This window comes from Erythrolamprus reginae, chromosome 3 (genome assembly GCF_031021105.1).
Source record: "Erythrolamprus reginae isolate rEryReg1 chromosome 3, rEryReg1.hap1, whole genome shotgun sequence".
In the NCBI taxonomy this organism is placed as follows: Eukaryota; Metazoa; Chordata; class Lepidosauria; order Squamata; family Dipsadidae; genus Erythrolamprus; species Erythrolamprus reginae.
Genome location: NC_091952.1, coordinates 197,481,326 through 197,500,176, shown reverse-complemented (window position 1 = coordinate 197,500,176; position 18,851 = coordinate 197,481,326). Strand labels below are relative to the sequence as shown.

The 18,851-nt window shown below is 39.9% G+C and overlaps 1 protein-coding gene across 4 annotated transcripts in view; it reads left to right on the top strand.

Moving 5' to 3' along the window:
* The window catches only part of ANKRD12 (ankyrin repeat domain 12), a 65,287-nt gene that overhangs the window by 16,202 nt on the left and 30,234 nt on the right, over positions 1–18,851 (top strand). For 2 of the 4 annotated variants that reach the window (XM_070747542.1, XM_070747541.1), the window contains exons 2-3: positions 7,208–7,344; positions 13,940–14,087. In XM_070747542.1, coding sequence (XP_070603643.1) covers positions 7,258–7,344; positions 13,940–14,087 — 235 coding nt within the window. In that variant the 5' untranslated portion in view covers positions 7,208–7,257. The remainder of the gene's footprint in view (positions 1–7,207; positions 7,345–13,939; positions 14,088–18,851) is intronic. The other 2 variants (XM_070747544.1, XM_070747543.1) reach the window with 1 other exon arrangement.

The window sequence follows — 18,851 nt, the reverse complement described above, 5'->3', positions numbered from 1 at the left end:
AACATGAGAACTTTGTTAGACAATCTATTGCTTAAAACATCTTATATCATCAGGGCGCTTGATCTGTACAAATCCTTGCTGCTACTTTAAGACAAATTTCATAAAAGTCATACACTACCATAATCATAACAATCATTTTAAATAGAAACTCAAAATATTCATGAATTACCCAAAGCAATAAGGAAGGTCCATCAAATAGTATTTATTCTTTAACTTGCATTAGTAGAGCCTCACTTGAGCATTATTTTCAATGTAGCAAAAAAGATTTTATAAGATGCTCAGTATGGGAAAAAAAACCAGTCTTCAATATAAATTTGCATATTGGTTTTTTTCTCTACAATTTGGAGATTAAATTTTAATCCAAAATTAGGTAATAGTTTCCTTTTCTCCTGTAGGTGGCAGTAAGATGTTAGCTTCTTTTGATTTCCAATGTGGAGAACTACTTTATCCTATTGGTTCAATAGTTAAAATTATTATTTTGCTTTTTTCTTCCTTAGTAGCCATAATGTTTATCTAGAAATGTGGAATTACCTCTTATTTTTGAACTGTCATCCAGAAAAGCTAAAATACTGTCAATATATAAATAAAATTTGTAGATTATTTTAAAAGATAAAAGATCAGTCCGCTGTTGAGTAATGGAATAAAAAAGGGCATTTTAAATCTGAAAACATTTTTGTTTGTTTGTTTAATTTATATGCTGCCCAACTCCCTAAGGACACTGGGCAGCTTACAGCAAGGAGAACAACAGCTAAAGAAACAATTTAAAAAGATAATTTAAAACTTATATTCACACCGTGCATATCTCTTGTGGCTGGATTTGATCAATGGCCCAAGCCTGCTGCAAAAGCCAGGTCTGTACAGCTTTCTGGAAGGCCAGTAGAATGGGGGCAGATCTCAGTAGGTAGTTGGCTCCAGAGAGCCAGAGCCACCACAGAGAAGGCCCTTCCCCATGGCTCTGCCAGCCACCATTGTTTAGCTGACAGGATCCAGAGAAGGCCAACTCTCTGGGCCCTTATCGATCACTGGGAGCTGTGTGGTAGAAGGCGGTCCTAAAGATAGTCTGGTCCTAAGCCATGTAGGGCTTTATAAGTGATAACTAACACCTTGAATTGCGTCTGAAGACTGATTGAGAGCCAGTGCAGCTTGCGGAGAGTTGGTGTGATGAGGGTGTACCTAAGTGTACTCACAATAGCTCGCACAGTTGTGTTTTGGACCAGTTGTAGTCTCCGAACGCTTTTCATGGGTAGCCCCATGTAGAACACGTTGCAGTAATCTAACTATGAGGTGATAGGGGCATGAGTAACCTTCAATAGTATTTATTTTTAGAATTATAATGATTGACATAAGTTGTCTTCCATTTTAATTTATAGTTAATTAAGATGCCATAGATCAAGGATCTCCAACCTTGACTTTGCTGGCTGGAAAATTCTGGGAGTTAAAGTCCACAAGTTGCCACTGTTGGAGACCCCTGCTGCAGATCATCCTTGATTCAGTTGGTGAAAAATGAATAAAAATATGAAATTGTGAGCAAAAATGCTTTAGAGAGATTGATGTGCTAAATCAGATTTGATTGACCATCTTGTATGGAGGAAATATATTGTAAAATATGCAAGTAGTCCATGGGTTATATCAATTTATTCAGCAAGTGTTCAAAGTTAGGATAGCACTGGAAAAAAAATAGTTATGATCAGTCTTTGTACATATCTTAACACTTAACACCACACGGCCTGCACTGGCTGCTGATCAGTTTCCTGTCACAATTCAAAGTGTTGGTTATGACCTATAAAGCCCTACATGGCATTGGACCAGAATATCTCCGAGACTGCCTTCTGCCGCATGAATCCCAGCAGCCGATTAGGTCCCACAGAATTGGCCTTCTCCGGGTCCTGTTGACCAAACAATGTCGACTGACGGGACCCAGGGGAAGAGCCTTCTCTGTGATGGTGCCGGCCCTCTGGAATCAACTCCCTCCAGTGATTCGAACAGCCCCCACCCTTCTCGCCTTCCGTAAAATGCTGAAGACCCACTTTTGTCGCCAGGCGTGGGGATAATTACCACCTTCTCCCCCTTTTTTATTATGTTTTTGGCCTTACTGTATAATGGATTAGGTTGAATGTGTATGATTGTATAGTTAGGGATTTTACTATATTATTAATGTTTTTAAAATTGATTTAATTTTCTACTATTGGATTTGTAATGCATTGTATCACTGTTATGTTGTGAGCTGCCCCAAGTCTTCGGAGAGGGGCGGCATACAAATCTAATAAACTATAAACATCCCTGTGGTCAAATGATCAAAATTGAGCATGTGGTGAGCAGCCAGCATTTAAGACTCCTGCCCCATCACCCCAGCTGAGCTTTGTCAACTTTTTTGCCTCCCTCCCTTCACTGGCCTCACTGATGCTGGCTTGCCTCAAGCTCTATGATATAGGGGCTCTGTCAACTATGTATGCAGGGCTGTCTCTCCACCATTCCTCCCTACACTCAATTTGCTACATGGGAATCCCTTGGCTAAGTAATACCTTTGGCAAAGCAGCATTCACCTCCAAGTGCAGATGAACTTCTTTGTTTGGTTCTGGAAGCAGGGACATTGCAGGAAGATTCAGAATTTGGCCATATATGTGCTCCATGTGCCCTTTTCTGCGTTGAAGTATTCTGGAGATTGAGCCACTGAAGAGTCCATTGTTTCAGGTTGTTCTAGTTGCACGCCACTTCTGGACCTTTGTCGCCAGTGTTTGGTTCTGGAAGCAGGGACAAAAACGTTGTAGTCTTTAACTCATTTTATTGGGTTGACTGGAACGGGTCCCAAAGGGTTAACAAGTACAAGCGATCTCAGTGCTTCAGAATGCCCTGCTGCAGCTTGCGGCTTCTTTTAAAAAGTTTTTCTTTTGCAGAGGCGTGGCTTGACAATCGCTCGAATTTCCCCGGCCACGTCTGGACCAATCCGCGGCCGGTATGCAAATAGGGTGTCTATGTACACAACACTCTTCTTACCATTTAGTGAGTGTAGTGGTGAGAGGGAATTTTTAACCATTGAATAGAGAAATGGGGGTACCATTCAATTGCTGCTGTCATTGCTGGTGCAGCCCAAACACCAGCTCGATTGTGGATTTGTGAGACTTGTCTGTTCCTACTTCAAACGCTTAATGTGAAAGTTAGTGGTGCAACTGTCAAGGCTCAGGCCCAGATTCTGAATCTCAGCCTAAAAAAGAATCACAAGCAACACCTGAGCAGCTGGAAGAGGCAGAGGAGGAGGACTAAAAACTTCCCAGCCCAAGCATGCAATGAGTAGAGAAGGAAACAGAGTAGAGAAAGTCTATTAGGCTTCTCTCCCAGCAAAAAAATAAACCTGACTGGTGACAGCTGGTTGCAGCCTATATAAGAATCTGCTCTACTCCTATTCTTTTTGATGGAAACAATGTCTGATATATGGTTTATGGCAGACGTGGGTTTCAGCAGGTTCTGACCAGTTCTGAAGAACCAGTAACAGAAATTTTGAGTAGTCCGGAGAATTGGTAAATACCACCTCTGATTGGTCCCACCCCAATCTATTCTCTGCCTCCTGAGTCCCAGCTGATCGGGAGGAAATGGGAATTATGCAGTCACCTTTCCCTGGAGTGGGGAGGGAATGGATATTTTGCTGAATCTTTTCCTTGTCGCGCCCACCAAGCCACACCTACCGAAGTAGGTAGTAAAAAAAAAAGAAGAGTCTTCCTGGCAAGGCTGAGTTGGGTTGAGACTGGTGAAGTAGACATCCCCACCAGAATGCCCTATTAAAGCAGACAGTGTCCCTGCATTGTAGATTTGAGGCTGGGAAACAAATGGCAAACCCATTAAAGAGTGAAGATGAAGAAGATCTTGAAAGTCAGCTTGGGCAATAGTGGCAGAGGGTATCAGCAGAGAAATGCAGTAGCCTCTTCATTTTGGCCATGCTGTATGGGGCAACCAAAGAACAGATGGGGGGGGGGGGGGATTGGTAAATGGGAGAAGTTAAAGCAAAGGCAATTTGCAAGAAAGATATAGGGTCTATATCTTATTACAGTTTGTGGATTGTAATTTTAGCATTGACAATGCATAATTGATAGATTTGAGTCCTTTCTGCAACCAGGAATGATGGGACAGTGGTTTTTGAGCAGCACATTCATGATACTTCATATAATTAAATATTCACTGAGCAATGTAAATTCTCGTCTCAATTAGGGTTGTAATCTAAGGACTACTATAAAGCAATTTGTAAATTGCTCATGGTCTTGACAATGATACAGTGTTCCCTTGACTTTCACGGGGGATACATTCCAGGACCGCCCGTGAAAGTCAAATTTCTGCGAAGTGGAGATGCTCCCTTCCTTCCGTTCTCCCCCTCCCTCCTCCATTCCTGGTTTTACTTTCCCCCCAGAACCCGTAGGGGCAATGGGACGGCAAGCTGGGGGCTTTGCTGCCCTCACTGCCGGCGTCTCCCATGGCGGCATCCTCAGCTCAGGAATTCTGCAGCTGACAGCCCTCTGCTCGGAGCATTTCACCAACTCCTGCACCCTCCCAAAGGTGCCCCCGAAGGCGGGAAATTAGGGTGGGGGTTGATGGAGCCGAGCCCCGTCCCACCAGATAATCGAAGCTGCCCCACGGGTTCCTCCGCCGGCTGGATGTATTGAGGGGATGCCCGCCTGCTTCTCTGAAGCTGCTGCCGTGTGTCCCACCTCAAGTGCCCGGCGGCGGGCATTCCGGACATCCTCCCAGGATCCCTGCTGGCACTGTTCCAACGGCAGCGGCAGCTGTCCCCAAGGCCGCCCGGCAGTCATCAGCTAGAGGCCAGCGGCTCAGCCCCGAGGATGAGTGGGACGCGTGGCATCCAGCCGTCAGAGGAGCCCATGGGACAGCTTCGATCATCCGGCGGGATGGGGCGCTTTTGAAAATAAAAACATATATTAAATTGCATATCGATTTGATCATTATTTATACAAGAATAAATATTAACATATAATCCAATCTTTAGCCGTACAAAATAGTAATTTTGAAAATTTGAATCAGTCTATGAATACTTTAGCTCAGCTTTTTCTAGATGAACATTGTGTTTCCAAATTTATGTAATATTTTAACTCCCTTTCAATAAAATTTGGTATTTTATTTAATAAAATATGTACTTACGTTTAGGCAAAATTCAAGACAATATTGTTTTAATATATTCCATTAAACATCTACAAAATGTGAACTATAAAAAAGCCAACAAAATTATTTAAAAAGAAAAAGGGTTATCCAGTTTATTTTTGAAAACCTCCAATGATGGAGCACTCACAACTCTAGGAGGCAAGATATCCCATTGATTGTTCTCACTGTCAGAAAATTTCTACTTATTTCTAGGTTAGATCTCTCTCTAACAAACTTCCACCATTATTTCTTGTCCTGCCCTCTTGTGCTTTGGAGAATGTTAATCCCCTCTTCTCTGTGACAGCCCCTCAAGTACTGGAAGAAAGTCATCATGTACCCAGGGTTGGGCAGCTGCGCATGCAGCTTTGCCACCACTGGTGGTACATGCGAGATTCGGCTTCTGCGCATCTGCAGCAGCAGAATTTCACCACCCCACCCAGGAAGGAGAGCAGCTTGTTGGGGAGATGACTTCACTTCCGCTTTGCCCATTTGCCAGATTTTCCCCATGAGCTGCTGTCCTTCCTGGAGGATTTCTTCCTGCTGGTGACTCCCAGGCAGGATTGACCGGGCTGCCTTTGCCGCTGCTGATGCTGCAGCATCAGCAGAGGCACCCGGTCAGTCCCACCCAGGAACCACCAGTGGGAAGAAATCCTCCAGGAAGGAGAGCAGCTCATGGGGGAGAAGACATCATGCTCGCTTGCCAGGAAGGAGAGCAGCTTGTTGAGGAGACAATGTCACTCCCACTTTGCCTACTTGCCAATCACTTCCGCTTCGCTCGCTTGCAGTGACAGAGGCACCCCGATCAATCTTGTCTGGGAGCCACCAGCAGGAAGAAATCCTCCAGGATGGAGAGCAGCTCATCAGGGAGACTCGCAAGCAGGCAAAGCAGGAGCGACGTTGTCTCCCCAACAAGCTGCTCTCCTTCCTGGCAAGCGGGCAAAGCGGGAACAACGTTGTTTCCCTGATGAGCTGCTCTCATTCCTGGAGGATTTCTTCCCGCTGGTGGCTCCCGGGCAGGACTGCTTTGGGCCATGATTCTGCGCATGTGCAGGAAATTGAACAATGGGTGTGCGGGGACGCCTGTGCACTCCTCCCCATCTAAGCATTCCAGGAGGGCCACGAATAGCTGCCCTTTACTGCATGTACCCTTGTAATCATTCTCTTCAATATGCTAGGCAAGTGATAGTGAACCTTTTTTGGTTTGTGTCCAAAAAGGGGAGGTGTCAGGGAGTTACGTGCGTGCGTGCCCATACTCATAACTCCATGCGTACACACACATCCCGTTCCCAGCACGCAATGGCACATCTGTTTTTCACTTTCCCAGGCTTCAGAACTTTTCTAGGAGCCTGGGGAGGGTGAAAACAGCCTTCCCCACCCCTCAGAGACCCTCTGGAGGCCATAAATGGCCCATTTCCAACTTCAAGTTGGGAAACGGGCCATTTCTGGCCCCCGGAGGTGTGGGGTAGGCCATTTTTTCACCCTACCCTGGCTCCTAGAAAGCCTCTGAAGCCTGGGGAACCCAAAAAAAAAGAGGACCTTCCAGTCCAACTGGAACTTTGCAAACAACTTTTCCAGCCTCCGGAAGACTGCGGAGTGGGGTGGGGAAGACCATTTTCATCCTTCCCTTCCTAGAAAAACTCTGGAGTTTGGGGAGGCCAAAAAACGGGCCTTAACCACCCCCTCCGGAGGATGAAAACAGGCTGTTTCCCAACTCCTAGTGCGCTCAGAAATCAACTGGCTGGTATGCGCATGCACACTGGACCTGAGCTTGCGTGCCCATTTATTAAGCAACTGAAAACTATTACGTCGATAGTCTGAATTGCCAGAGAAAATGCCAGCTACCTCATTTCCACTATTTATTTTTCATTTCTTTATGTTTATCAGATGAATAAAGATAACAGAACCATATAGCTAGTATATTTATGTTTCTAAGAGCCTCGATATAATTTATGCTACTACATATAAACTTCTATAAAGATTTCTTATCTGTTCTGTGTAGCTAAATAATTTCATACATACAGGTTGTTATTTCTATTTCTATTTCTTTCTTTTTTTTGCTTGGCAGATACATAATGAGCATATTGGTGCAAGATAAATTTAGTGAACAACTATAAAATGCCCAGGTTTGGGTCAACAAAGACAGTTCAAGTTCAGAATTCTGTCAGCGATAGCACCATGGTGGAGAAACCAACTGGAAGAAAGGTATAAAAAATAATTTAAGATTACATTTTAGCTAATATATGGAAACAGAATCTTTTTGAGTCAAAAACAATTAGTTGAATAATGGATTTTAATGGTACGAAAGGAGTTGCTATATTCACATGCTAAAAAAACCCTACTCCTTTGATATGATACTGTTTGTTGTATTTTTTCTTTTCATTTCAGTGTGTCATAATAACTGGTGAAATTGCTTGAAGGTAACTTGCTGTTTCATTTAACATACTGAATATGATATTTCATAGCATTAATTTTAAGATTTAAAATAGTATATGAGGTGAGATGGGAAATTGTATTATAGAGACTATCCCTTCCTGTTCTATCTCAACAAACATCATGCAGTATGAATTATTAGAGTATACGACACACCCTTTTCCCTTCTAAAAGAGACTAGATGCTAACGATCTTCCCAGCTCTTATCTTGCAGGTTCTTTCATTGTTACTATCTGCAAAGAATGTTTTCCAAGCTCTAAGTCTTTGCAGAGTTTTTTTTTTCATTATTCTAACTTGCTCCAAGTAAGTTTCTTTCCAGTCCTAACTAGGTGCTAACACTCTTCCCAGCTCTTACTGCTTGCAAGCTCTTTCATTGTTATTCTCTGCTAAGAATGTTTTCCAAGCCCTGTCTTTGCAGTTTTTTTCATTGCTCTAACTTTCTCCAAATGTTTCTTTCTAGCCCTAATCAGGTGCTAGTGATGTTCCCAGCTCTTACTCACTTGCAAGCTCTTTCACTGTTACTCTATGTGAATAATGTTTTCCAAACCCTGTCCTTGTAGGTTTTTTTATTGTTCTACTTGCTCCGAATGCTTCTAACCAGGTGCTAACAATGTTCCCACCTCTTACCAGCTTGCAAGGTCTTTCATTTTTATTCTCTGTGAAGAATGTTTTCCAAGCCCTAAGGCTTTGCAGGGTTTTTTTTCATTGCTCTATTTGCTCAGAATTTTTCTTTCCAGCCCTAACCAGGTTCTAACAATGTTCCCAGCTCTTACTGGCTTGCAAGCTCTTTCTCCAATAAGGTTTTTTTTAAGCCCTAACCAGGGAATAAAGTAATGTGCTGAAACTGACCATACTAAGGATGCTAGCCAGATGAATATCTGATAAGCAGATTCATTCCCCCATTTTTCTCCCCAAAAACTAAGGTGAATATTATACTCTGAAAAATACGGTAATTAAACAGTTCAAAGTTTATCTTTCTCAGGAAAGACCACTAGATTTTGTTGAAAAGAGCATTGCTAATTAGTCATTTTCTGTTTATGGAGGAGAGGTCTTCTGTATCTATAATTTCTGGAATATTCAGGAATGTATCAAAAACAATACCATAAAAAACAGATTAGGAATACAGGTTAAAATAAGGAAGAAAATGGTAAGAGAGCACCTGTCTACCCTAGATTACTTTAAATTACCAGGACCAGATGGATTACAACCTAAAATTTCAAAGGAACTGGAAACGTTATCTCAGAACCATTGAACTATATTGTTCCTGGAGCACCAGGGAACTACCAGGAGACTGAAAAATAGTTCTCATTTTAAAAAGGGGGTGGGGTTGAAATAGATTCAGGAAACTACAAAGCTATCAGCCTGATTTCAATACCTGGGTAATTCTGGAAAAGATAATCAAGCAATGAATCAGCAAACACTTGGAGGCAATAAAAGTAATAACCAAAAGTCAACATGGGTTTGTCCAAAACAGATTATGCCAGACAAATCTTATTGCATTCTTTGACAAAGTGATTCTTTGACAAATTAGTGGACCAGAGGAATCCTATGGATCTAATTTACTTGGACTTCAGTAAGGCATTTGATAAAGTAGACCGTAACCTACTAAGATAGGGCCAGCATCTCCATCAGATGGATTTGGCTGACCAACCACAGTCAATGTATATACCTCAATGGAACTGCATCTACATAGAAGGAAGTATGCAGTGAGGTGCTTCAAGGCTCTGTTTTAGGCCCAGTACTCTGACATTGTCATCAATGATTTGGATGAAGGGAACTCATCAAATTTGCAGACAATACCAAGCTGGTAGGAATAGTCAACACTCCAGAAGACAGACTTAAGATACAGAAGGATCTTGACAGACTTGAATATTGGGCACTATGTAACAAAATTAAATTCAATAGTGAAAAAGTAAGGCTCTACATTTAGGCAGTAAAAAACAAATGCACAGCTATAGTATAGATCAGTAATGATGAACATATAGCATGCATGCCACAGGTGCATACAGAGCTATATCTGAGGGCACGCAAGTCTTGCTCTATGTCAACTCCAGCATGCATGCATTGGCCAGCTGATTTTCATCTTTTGGGGCCATTTTCGCTCTCACCAGGCTTCAGGAAAGCCTCCTGAAACTTGGGGACAGCGAAAAATGGCCCATATAGCCAAGTACTAAACTTCTGGTTGGGTCATTTTTTTCTGTGCCCAGACTTCAGGGAAGCCTCCTGAAGCCTGGGGATGGTGGAAAACAGCCCAACGGAAATGAACTTGTGGTTGGCCCATTTGGTCATTTTTTGCCATTCCCAGGCTTCAGGAGTCCACAGGCTTCAATGAGGCCTGTGTGCATGCACAGCTGGGCAGCGTTGGTGAGGGGTGTTGTGTGCATGCCTGTGAGGATGGCATGGTGGTTGTGCGCATGAATGGGGGAGGGCCTGGGATTGGGCTCACGCATACATCCTTTTGGCACCCGAGCCAAAAACGGTTCACCATGACTTGTATAGATGGTACCTGGCTCAATAGTAGTAATTGTGAGAGATATCTTGGAGTCCTATTAACAATCATTTAAATATGAGTCAGAGTATGCTGCAGCTGCTTAAAAAAAAAACCAACGCTATTTTAGACTGCATTAACAAGAATAGAATAAGATCACAGAATGTGTTAGTACCATTTTATAATGTCTAGGTAAGACCTTGGTAAGACTTGCAATACTGCATCCAGTTTTTGTCACCAGGGTTGTAAAAAAGATAGTGAACAGTTGCTGGAATCGGGTATGTCTAGTTTAATGAAAAACTAAAAGACTAAGTATGACTGATGTGGCAACTCCTAGATATCTCAGGGGTTGCCACAAAAAGGAGAGAGTCGAGCTATTCTCCAAAGCACCTGAAGGCAGGACAAGAAACAAGGGATGGAAACTAATCAAGGTGAGAAGCAACCTAGATCTAAAGAGAAATTTCCTAACAGAACAATTAATCAGTGGAACAACTTGTTTCCAGAAGTTGCTTCCAACACTGGAAGTTTTTAAGAAGAGAGTGTACAACCATTTGTCTGAAATGGTATAGGGTTTCCTGCCTGAGCAAGGAGTTGGACTAGAAGACCTCCAAGGTCCCTTCCAACTCTGTTATTCTGTTATTCAGAATCTAAAAATCATGATTAGACATGAGTTAAGAGAAACAGTAACAAACATTAGATGGCTGAGATTTTGTTCAGGCTAAGATATAAGAATACTTTGGTTCTTAATAATGAAAAGGTATGTAGGAAGGTTTTTACTCTGCATTATTATAGGGCTGTTTAATGAAAATTGTATTACAAGAGTGCCTAGTTAAAATATTCACATGATTTAGTGATGGGAATACTTTAGGATTGGGTTATTTGTCTCATCTTGGCTTTTGTTGTCTACTGTACAGATTTTTCTCATTAATTAGATAACTGAACAGTCAGTTCTTCGGTGTGGTGGTGATAGACTTCAGGCATGGGATGATTCTTCTCTTGTAGCTCTTTAGACTAAGTTCCAAACTGAAGACACGCCTCCAGTCAATGGTCCCCAGTTTCAACTCAGTCTAAGGTTTAATTAGGCATATTAGGGAAACTCTTGCAGTTTGTTCAAACTTAGAATACAATTTGTTTATGCCTGGATTCTACGAGGCTCTCAGTATAAGCAGGCAGCCTCGCAATTGCAGTGTGAAGAGCCGTTGGCTCGCTGGCTTTTTGGGCACCAGAAAAAGGCTGTCAGATGTCAAGACAGCCAGTGCCATTTTGAGATGTAGAGTGAAGGGCCATTGGCTCGAGTCCACTACAGCTAAAATCTGGCGAGAGATGTCTGGCGTGAAGAGCTCTTAGCTCGAGCCTACAAACAGCAGAGGAATAGGCATTCGGTGAGTGGCTTGCAACACAGCCTTTTTACAATCACACCACGGTTTGCCTTTTAAAAAAACAGCCAGAGTAATAGAATAGCTTGAGGCTTGGAATGGAGTGGCTCTCTTGGCTGCCTGCTCAAAAGGGAGAGCAGTTCCAGAGCAGCATATTTTGTGTTCAAATCTCACTGCCGATCAGCTGCTGGGAGCAGCCAGCAGAGTAGGTGCTAACTCCAAACCGCTGACCCACGAGGAAGATCAAACGGCAGATGTTCAGGTTTCGGAACGGTGAGATTACATAGGTCTGGCTTTCGCAGCTACAGCCACAGAAGGCCAATAGGTAAAGTTGCTGAGGCCACAAGTTGTTAGGGAGCCCCTGTATGTAGAGCCTCATGCTCCCCACAGAGAACAGAGACTTAACTAAGCCTGCTGAAGAGACAGTCTGGTACACCAGATCCCAAAATGGCATCTCCAGTACCTATTAAAGATCTCATGAAGGTGGTTGAAGACTGTAAGACTGATAAGGCTGAATGTCAGGACTCCAGACATGTCTCTGCAAAGTCTGGAAAGGTGATCAAGGGAACTGCAGCCAAGATTAAGGCTAAGGCTATCTCCACCAAGAGAGCATCTAAGGCCCAGGAAAAGGAGGAAAAAAGGCTTCAGAAACAGGTGGCCAAAGGGACTAGGGAAGCAGAGAGACTAAGATGCCCCAGTCCCCTAGGCCAGTGTTTCCCAACCTTGGCAACTTGGAGATTTCTGGACTTCAGCTCATGGAATTCCCCAGCCAGCATTTGCTGGCTGGGGAATTCTGGGAGTTGAAATCCAAATATCTTAAAGTTGCCAAGGTTGGGAAACACTGCCCTAGGCAGCCATTAGTTTGCTCTGATGTCAGCATGCGATGAGGCAAAGGTTTCCAGGACTGGCCATCAGTGGGGACTGCAGAGCTTGGCAATCAGAATTGTGTTGGATTGGGGTTTTCATAATCTTTCATGTATTACATTTCACTTTTTGAGTTGCATTACTGAAATAAATGAACTTTTGCATGATACTTTAATTTTTTGAGTTTCACCTGTATACACAGAATATGTATGTGTATTATATGTTTTGTATAAAAAGCACCCTTGATTATATGCTTAATCAGTTACTCAGATGCCCTCTGTTGTGTATTATGTGTACTATATTAGAACACAATCAGTGGCCTGAAGCATCTGCTGCACACAGCTTAAAGCTGCTACCAGACTTGTTTGTATATAGGAACCGGAACTGACGATCTTTTATTCCTGCCAAGGGGGTAAAGGGAAGACAAAGAGAAAAGCAAGAATTGCATTTACAACTATGATCTCAATGTAATACTGGTTACTTAAGCCCTGCATGATGTTTGGCATTACCTGCAACAAACAACAGCCACTGAGTATTGTATTTAGGGGTAGTGATTTCTGACAGTCTCAAAATGGATGAATAGTGCAGTCAGGTGGTAGGGAAAGCAAGTAGAATGCCTGGTTGCATAGCTAGAGGTATAACAAGCAGGAAGAGGAAGATTGTGATTCCGCTGTATAGAGCATTTGTAATACTGTGTTCAGTTCTGGAGACCTCATCTACAAAAAGATATTGATAAAATTGAATGGGTCCAAAGATGGGCTACAAAAATGGTGGAAGGTCTTAAGCATAAAACGTATCAGGAAAGACTTAATGAACTCATTCTGTATAGTCTGGAGGACAGACGGGAAAGGGGGGACATGATCGAAACATTTACATATGTTAAAGGGTTAAATAAGGTTCAGGAGGGAAGTGTTTTTAATAGGAAAGTGAACACAAGAACAAGGGGGAACAATCTGAGGTTAGTTGGGGGAAAGATCAGAAGCAACATGAGAAAATATTATTTTACTGAAAGAGTAGGTACTCTACATGCTTGATACAAACTTCCAGCAGAAGTGGTTGCTAAATCCACAGTAACTGAATTTAAACATGCCTGGAATAAATATATATCCATCCTAAGATAAAATATAGGAAATAGTATAAGGGCAGACTAGATGGACCATGAGGTCTTTTACTGCTGTCAATCTTCTATGTGTCTGTGACATACCTGAATGATTCAGTTGTAGTTTTAGGAATCAGTTTACTATATCTTATTGATTTTTTTTCTTTTGACTTCAATAAAATATGTTGATATAAGTTGATCAAACTAATAATTTGTTTTATATTTTTTCTTGAAATAGGGAAATTTGGAATAGCTTTTTAATTGCATAATTCTATTTTTTCTAGCTCAGTTTTGTACAATAACTATTTTATTTTTATCTATAAAAATAGAAGATGTCAGGCTTTTAGCATTTTGTTACAACTATGTTTACAAAAGTTTCACAATAAAGTTTTATAATCTTACTAAAGTGTTGTAAATTAGGAAACAGGGGAAACTATTGTTGGTTAGTCCAGTTGAAGCTTTCAATGAACGTGCTTATTTTGTTTATTGTCAGTCTTATGCAAATGTTGTACTTATAAAAATATATTTTTTGTTTATTAGAGCAAGGACAAGATTGCCTCCTACAACAAAACTGCAAAAGTGGATAGAAGTGATGTGGCGAAGGACATGAAAGAAAAATCTTCCATGAAACGTAAACTTCAGTTTAATGTTAGTCCACCCAGAAATGAAGATCGAAATTCAGATACAGGTAGTGCCCTTTTTGTTTTATTTTCTCTTTTCATCAAGCTTGTGATAATTTTGTTAAATTGGTTTATCACAAAATATGAAAATTAATGGTGAAATATCCCATTTATTAGCTATTACTCCGGCAAAGTGATTTTATTAAATTGTAAGGGAAACTATTAAAATATTTCAATTTGTACAATTCATAGCAACTCTGGCTGCTATACATCTGTTGTACAATCAAATTGATGCTTTACAGCATATAGTATTTTACAGTATTTTGTGTGGGCATCTCTATTATATATTTAAATAAATTGATACCCATAAATACAAGTGATGAACGCAATTGTAAGTAATGTGTTGGCAGAAAAAAAGAATCAAATTAGTAAAGAGCACAATCAGATATTTGTCATAATGTAATGTATTGATATGTAAATATAGAGGACACAAATTATTTACATATAAAGCATCCATAAATCCCACTTATTTAAAATAATATATTTAAATGTATCTTTAAATCTCTCAATTAAAGAGTCTTAAAATGTTCCTTTGGACAGATGATGATGTGGATATGTATTCTGTTGCTTAAATTACTTATTTCATTGTTTTAAAATACCTAATGATCATGGTAGCAATATTTAAGTTTAGAATATATGTATACAAAAGACTTCTAAAGCACATTTGATTTTTTTATTGAATTAATATATAAAATGAGTCAAGCTTGTACATAGGATAAATCATCTGTCCCTAAGCTTTCTGCCTCTGCAGACTAGCAGTGGCCAGGATGAGAGAGATGGTTTTGTGCACGCACCTGCCATTTGCACAAATGGAATTTCACACACTCATGCTCTTGCCTGCCGCTTGCCTGGCCCCATTCCCAAAAGATTACAGGCTGGGTCAAGGCCATGGACTAGGGATTGGGGAACTCTGGTGTAGATCAAAGGAAACACTCCTCTATGAGATTATAACTCATTAGTAAATAATTTGGTCTACATGGAGCTTCATTGAGATAATTTCTTTCATTCTCGATCCATCTCCTATTCTCCCTCCCTGAATATATATTTTTATACTTACATTTGCATTCATGGTGAAAGATTTGTTTGATAATTGTCTGTTGTTTTTTGTATTGTTTTGGGATTAAATTTTGGAAAATTGCTTCTACATTCCCCATGCACAATACAGGGGTTTCACGGTGTTTTCCTATTTCCCATGATAGCATTACATGGACCTAGTAAATATCATGTAAGGATTCATCCTGACTGATAATACGCAGCTTCCATTTCCTAATCCTGAAAGTAAGGACATTGAATTACTAGGAAATAAATTTAGTCCTTTGTGGGTTTGGTTTGTTTGGGCCTTTTTGCACGGAAACAATAAAAGCAAAGATGATTTAGGCAGTTACAAATTGGGTGATTTGATGATCTAGTAATATATTACATGTTATTTAAGGATTTTGTGCAGAGGAATATTCCTAGATTTTTTAAAAAAACTGCTAGCCATAGTGTCCAGGAATCTGTTTACTGGTTGTGTCTTTTCCTGGGGAGAAAAAAAGTCATACTTTTGTGTGCAGGGGTGAGTGTGGGTGTCCTTTTACTTATTTCTTCCTCAACAAACCTGTTTTTAGGGCACTCTATAAATTTCAGTTGGTTCAACAGTTGGCAGCCCTTGCTTAACAATCGTTTGTTCAACAATTTTTCAAAATTAAGATGGTACTGAATGAAAGAACCTATGATATGTGCCCAAAGCTGCTGCACTCCCAAAATGACATGATGAAAATTTGGGAGTTTAGCACTCTACTTGCATTTACAACCAAAAGTGTGCAATTATCTCTACCCAACTGTCTCTTTCCCAATCTCATCCATCACCCAGCCCACCAGCACACATAAAACTCTCTTGAGCCAGAAGGCATCAGTTGCTCTCCTACCTACGAGGAGATTTCAAGCAGTTACAGATCCTCAGCACACACAAAATGTCCCACTTATTTTTGCAGGTTTCTGCAGCTGCTATCAGGTATGCCCAGCCACTGAGGGTCACAGCCTTCCTACTGAATCCACCTCATAACATTTGGCAAATGGGTGCATTCTTCCAGTCTTTCAAAGCTTAATATTTATGGAGATTTTCAGTCATCCATGTCATGGTTGTTTTTTCAATAGGCAACTGGACTTGTTTTTTCTTTGAAGATGTTTTCCTTCTCATCTAAGAAACTCCTTCAAAGAAAAAACAGAAATTCCAGTTGCCTCTTGAAAAGGCACCTTACTTCTACAAATTGCATGATTTGGCAAAAGAGGTTTTCAAAGCAGTGTGAGAGTGGGGTCAAGGTTGTGATGGTGGCGATGGTGATGTGCCATGAACTTCGTGTTGACTATTAACAAGTATGTAGCTAAATTATCTCCACAATGATTTGTCTTCAATCCAGTTCTTTAGATCTTCCAATATTGTACCAATCTGCCACTGTAATTGAGTTTAGGCATATTATTCCTGGTCATCTTCTTTTTTCTTCCACATTGAAGGAAATGCTTAATTGGTCAAGAATGAACATATATTTCCTATAATGCTTCCAAAAATTTAATAATAAGATTAGACAGGTTGGTGTAGTTTCTTGTTAGAGGTTCCTAATTACTATAGTATTCTGAAACATAGGAACCTACCGTATTTCTGCTTTCAGAAAACTCAGAAAATTTTTGAATCACATGATGCCTTTCACATGTATTCTGCCTCATCAGGGGTCCTTCAAAAAACTGGGTGATTCAATCAATTAATAGAGTAAAATTTACAAACTGTTATTTTGTAGATTGCATATGCAATACAGTAGTCCCTCGCTATACTGCGCTTCACCTACTGCGGCTTCACTTCATCGCGGGTTTCTGAGGAAGCCAATCGGCAGATTTAAACAGCCCGCCAAACTCGATCGGCAGGTTTTTAAAAAATATGTATATATCTAAAATTGTAAATACTGTATTTAAATACTGTATCTAAAATAAATACTGTGTGGGAAGGGTTTATAAACACTTAAAACAATGAAAACTTACCAAACAATTACAATTTAAATACTTAAATAAGTACTATCAGTCGATAAATTCCCCATCGCGGATTTCACCTATTGCGGCCAGGTCTGGAACGTAACCAGCGATAGGTGAGGGACTACTGTAGTCAAAACAAACCTCTGTCTGACTAGGTCATAATATAAAAGCTGAAGTTGAAGTTGTCCCTTCAATATATTAACCGCAGCTGAAGTTGTCTGGAACAGAAACTTAAATTTATATTAAACAATACCACAAATCTTCATGAATGCTATAATTTGTGCTATTTGTATAATAATGTCTTTATACAAATTATTATAATCTGATATTTATAACCACCATTTTATATATACTAGTGGAATGTTGCGAACAAAACTAGTACTCCTGCTTCTTATTTTCCCAACAACAACCACTTTGTGACATTGATTCAACTGAAAGAAAGTGACTGAATCATGAGGCCAGTTTTCATGCTTAAGGGAGGCCAAGAGCATACCATTTCTGGTTTCTAGATCAGCACTTTAACCATGACACCAAACTACCGTAGTTATCTAATGATCTACATTGTAACAAATAATGTACTTTTAGATTTAATGGAAATTCAAAAATACACATAGCCATTAACTTATGATCACAATTGAAATCAGAATTTTCATTGTCAAGCAAGATGATTGTTAAATGAGCCATGCCCAATTTTATGATCCTTTTTGCCACGTTTATCAAGCACATTACGACAGGTTAAACGAATCATTCTGCTGTCAAGTGAATTTGACTACTTCTATTGGCTTCATTTGCCAAAAGCTGGCTGGGAAAGTTTCAGACACCAATCACGTGACACTCCCGCCCCCCCCCCGCCCCCCAGGACACTACAAGCATTGTAAATACATGACAGTTGCGAGCATTGAAATTTTGATCACATGATGGTAGGGATGCTGCGACATTTGTAAGTGCAGGGACCTGTTGTGCGTCACTGTTTTTAGTGTGATTGGACTCAAAACAAAAGATTGTAAGTTGAAGATTAAGTTGTAATTTGACTCTCCAGCTTCTTAATAATCTCTTAAGATTTTGAAATGTTTCTTTGTGGGTATCTGTGTGCATGTATCAGTGTATACTTTAATTTGAGGTTTATTTAATAGTAATATGCTTTTATGAGAGAAATAAATTAATATTTAACTAGTAAGAACAAACTATTTAAAACCAAAAATAATTTTGGAAATGTAATTCAGATTCACGTGGTCATGAATAAAGTTTTTAATAAACATGCAATTTAAAAAGCACATATAGGCATGATTTTTTTTCTCTCAGAAATGTATAATTGTTAATGTTTGTTGCTGCTGACAACTTGTAATATATTCTGACTATTTTAAAAACTTCAACTAATTTCCAAGAAAATTAAACAATATTGGTTATAAATTACATTAAGATACGCTTACTGGCCCTTTGTGCAGTTTATTATTTTTATATTTTTTTCTCATTTTAAGATGATTTAAGGCATATTGTAGTGTTCCCATTTAGAAACCAAGGGGACCCAAAACAATATATAAATATATTTAGTTTCATAGCCTCATTTTATATCAAATGTTTCTTATGCAATACTAACATTTACTCATGGGTTTGCAGAACTTTAATGGGTGAATTAATTTAACTCTTCTTTCTTTGAATTTCGATTTAGGTTTAGTTTTAATAAATTATAATATTCATTTTAGATTTAATAAAATGATATTTTATGAAACAAGTTCTAAAGCGTATTTTCAAATATGATTAAGCAGTTA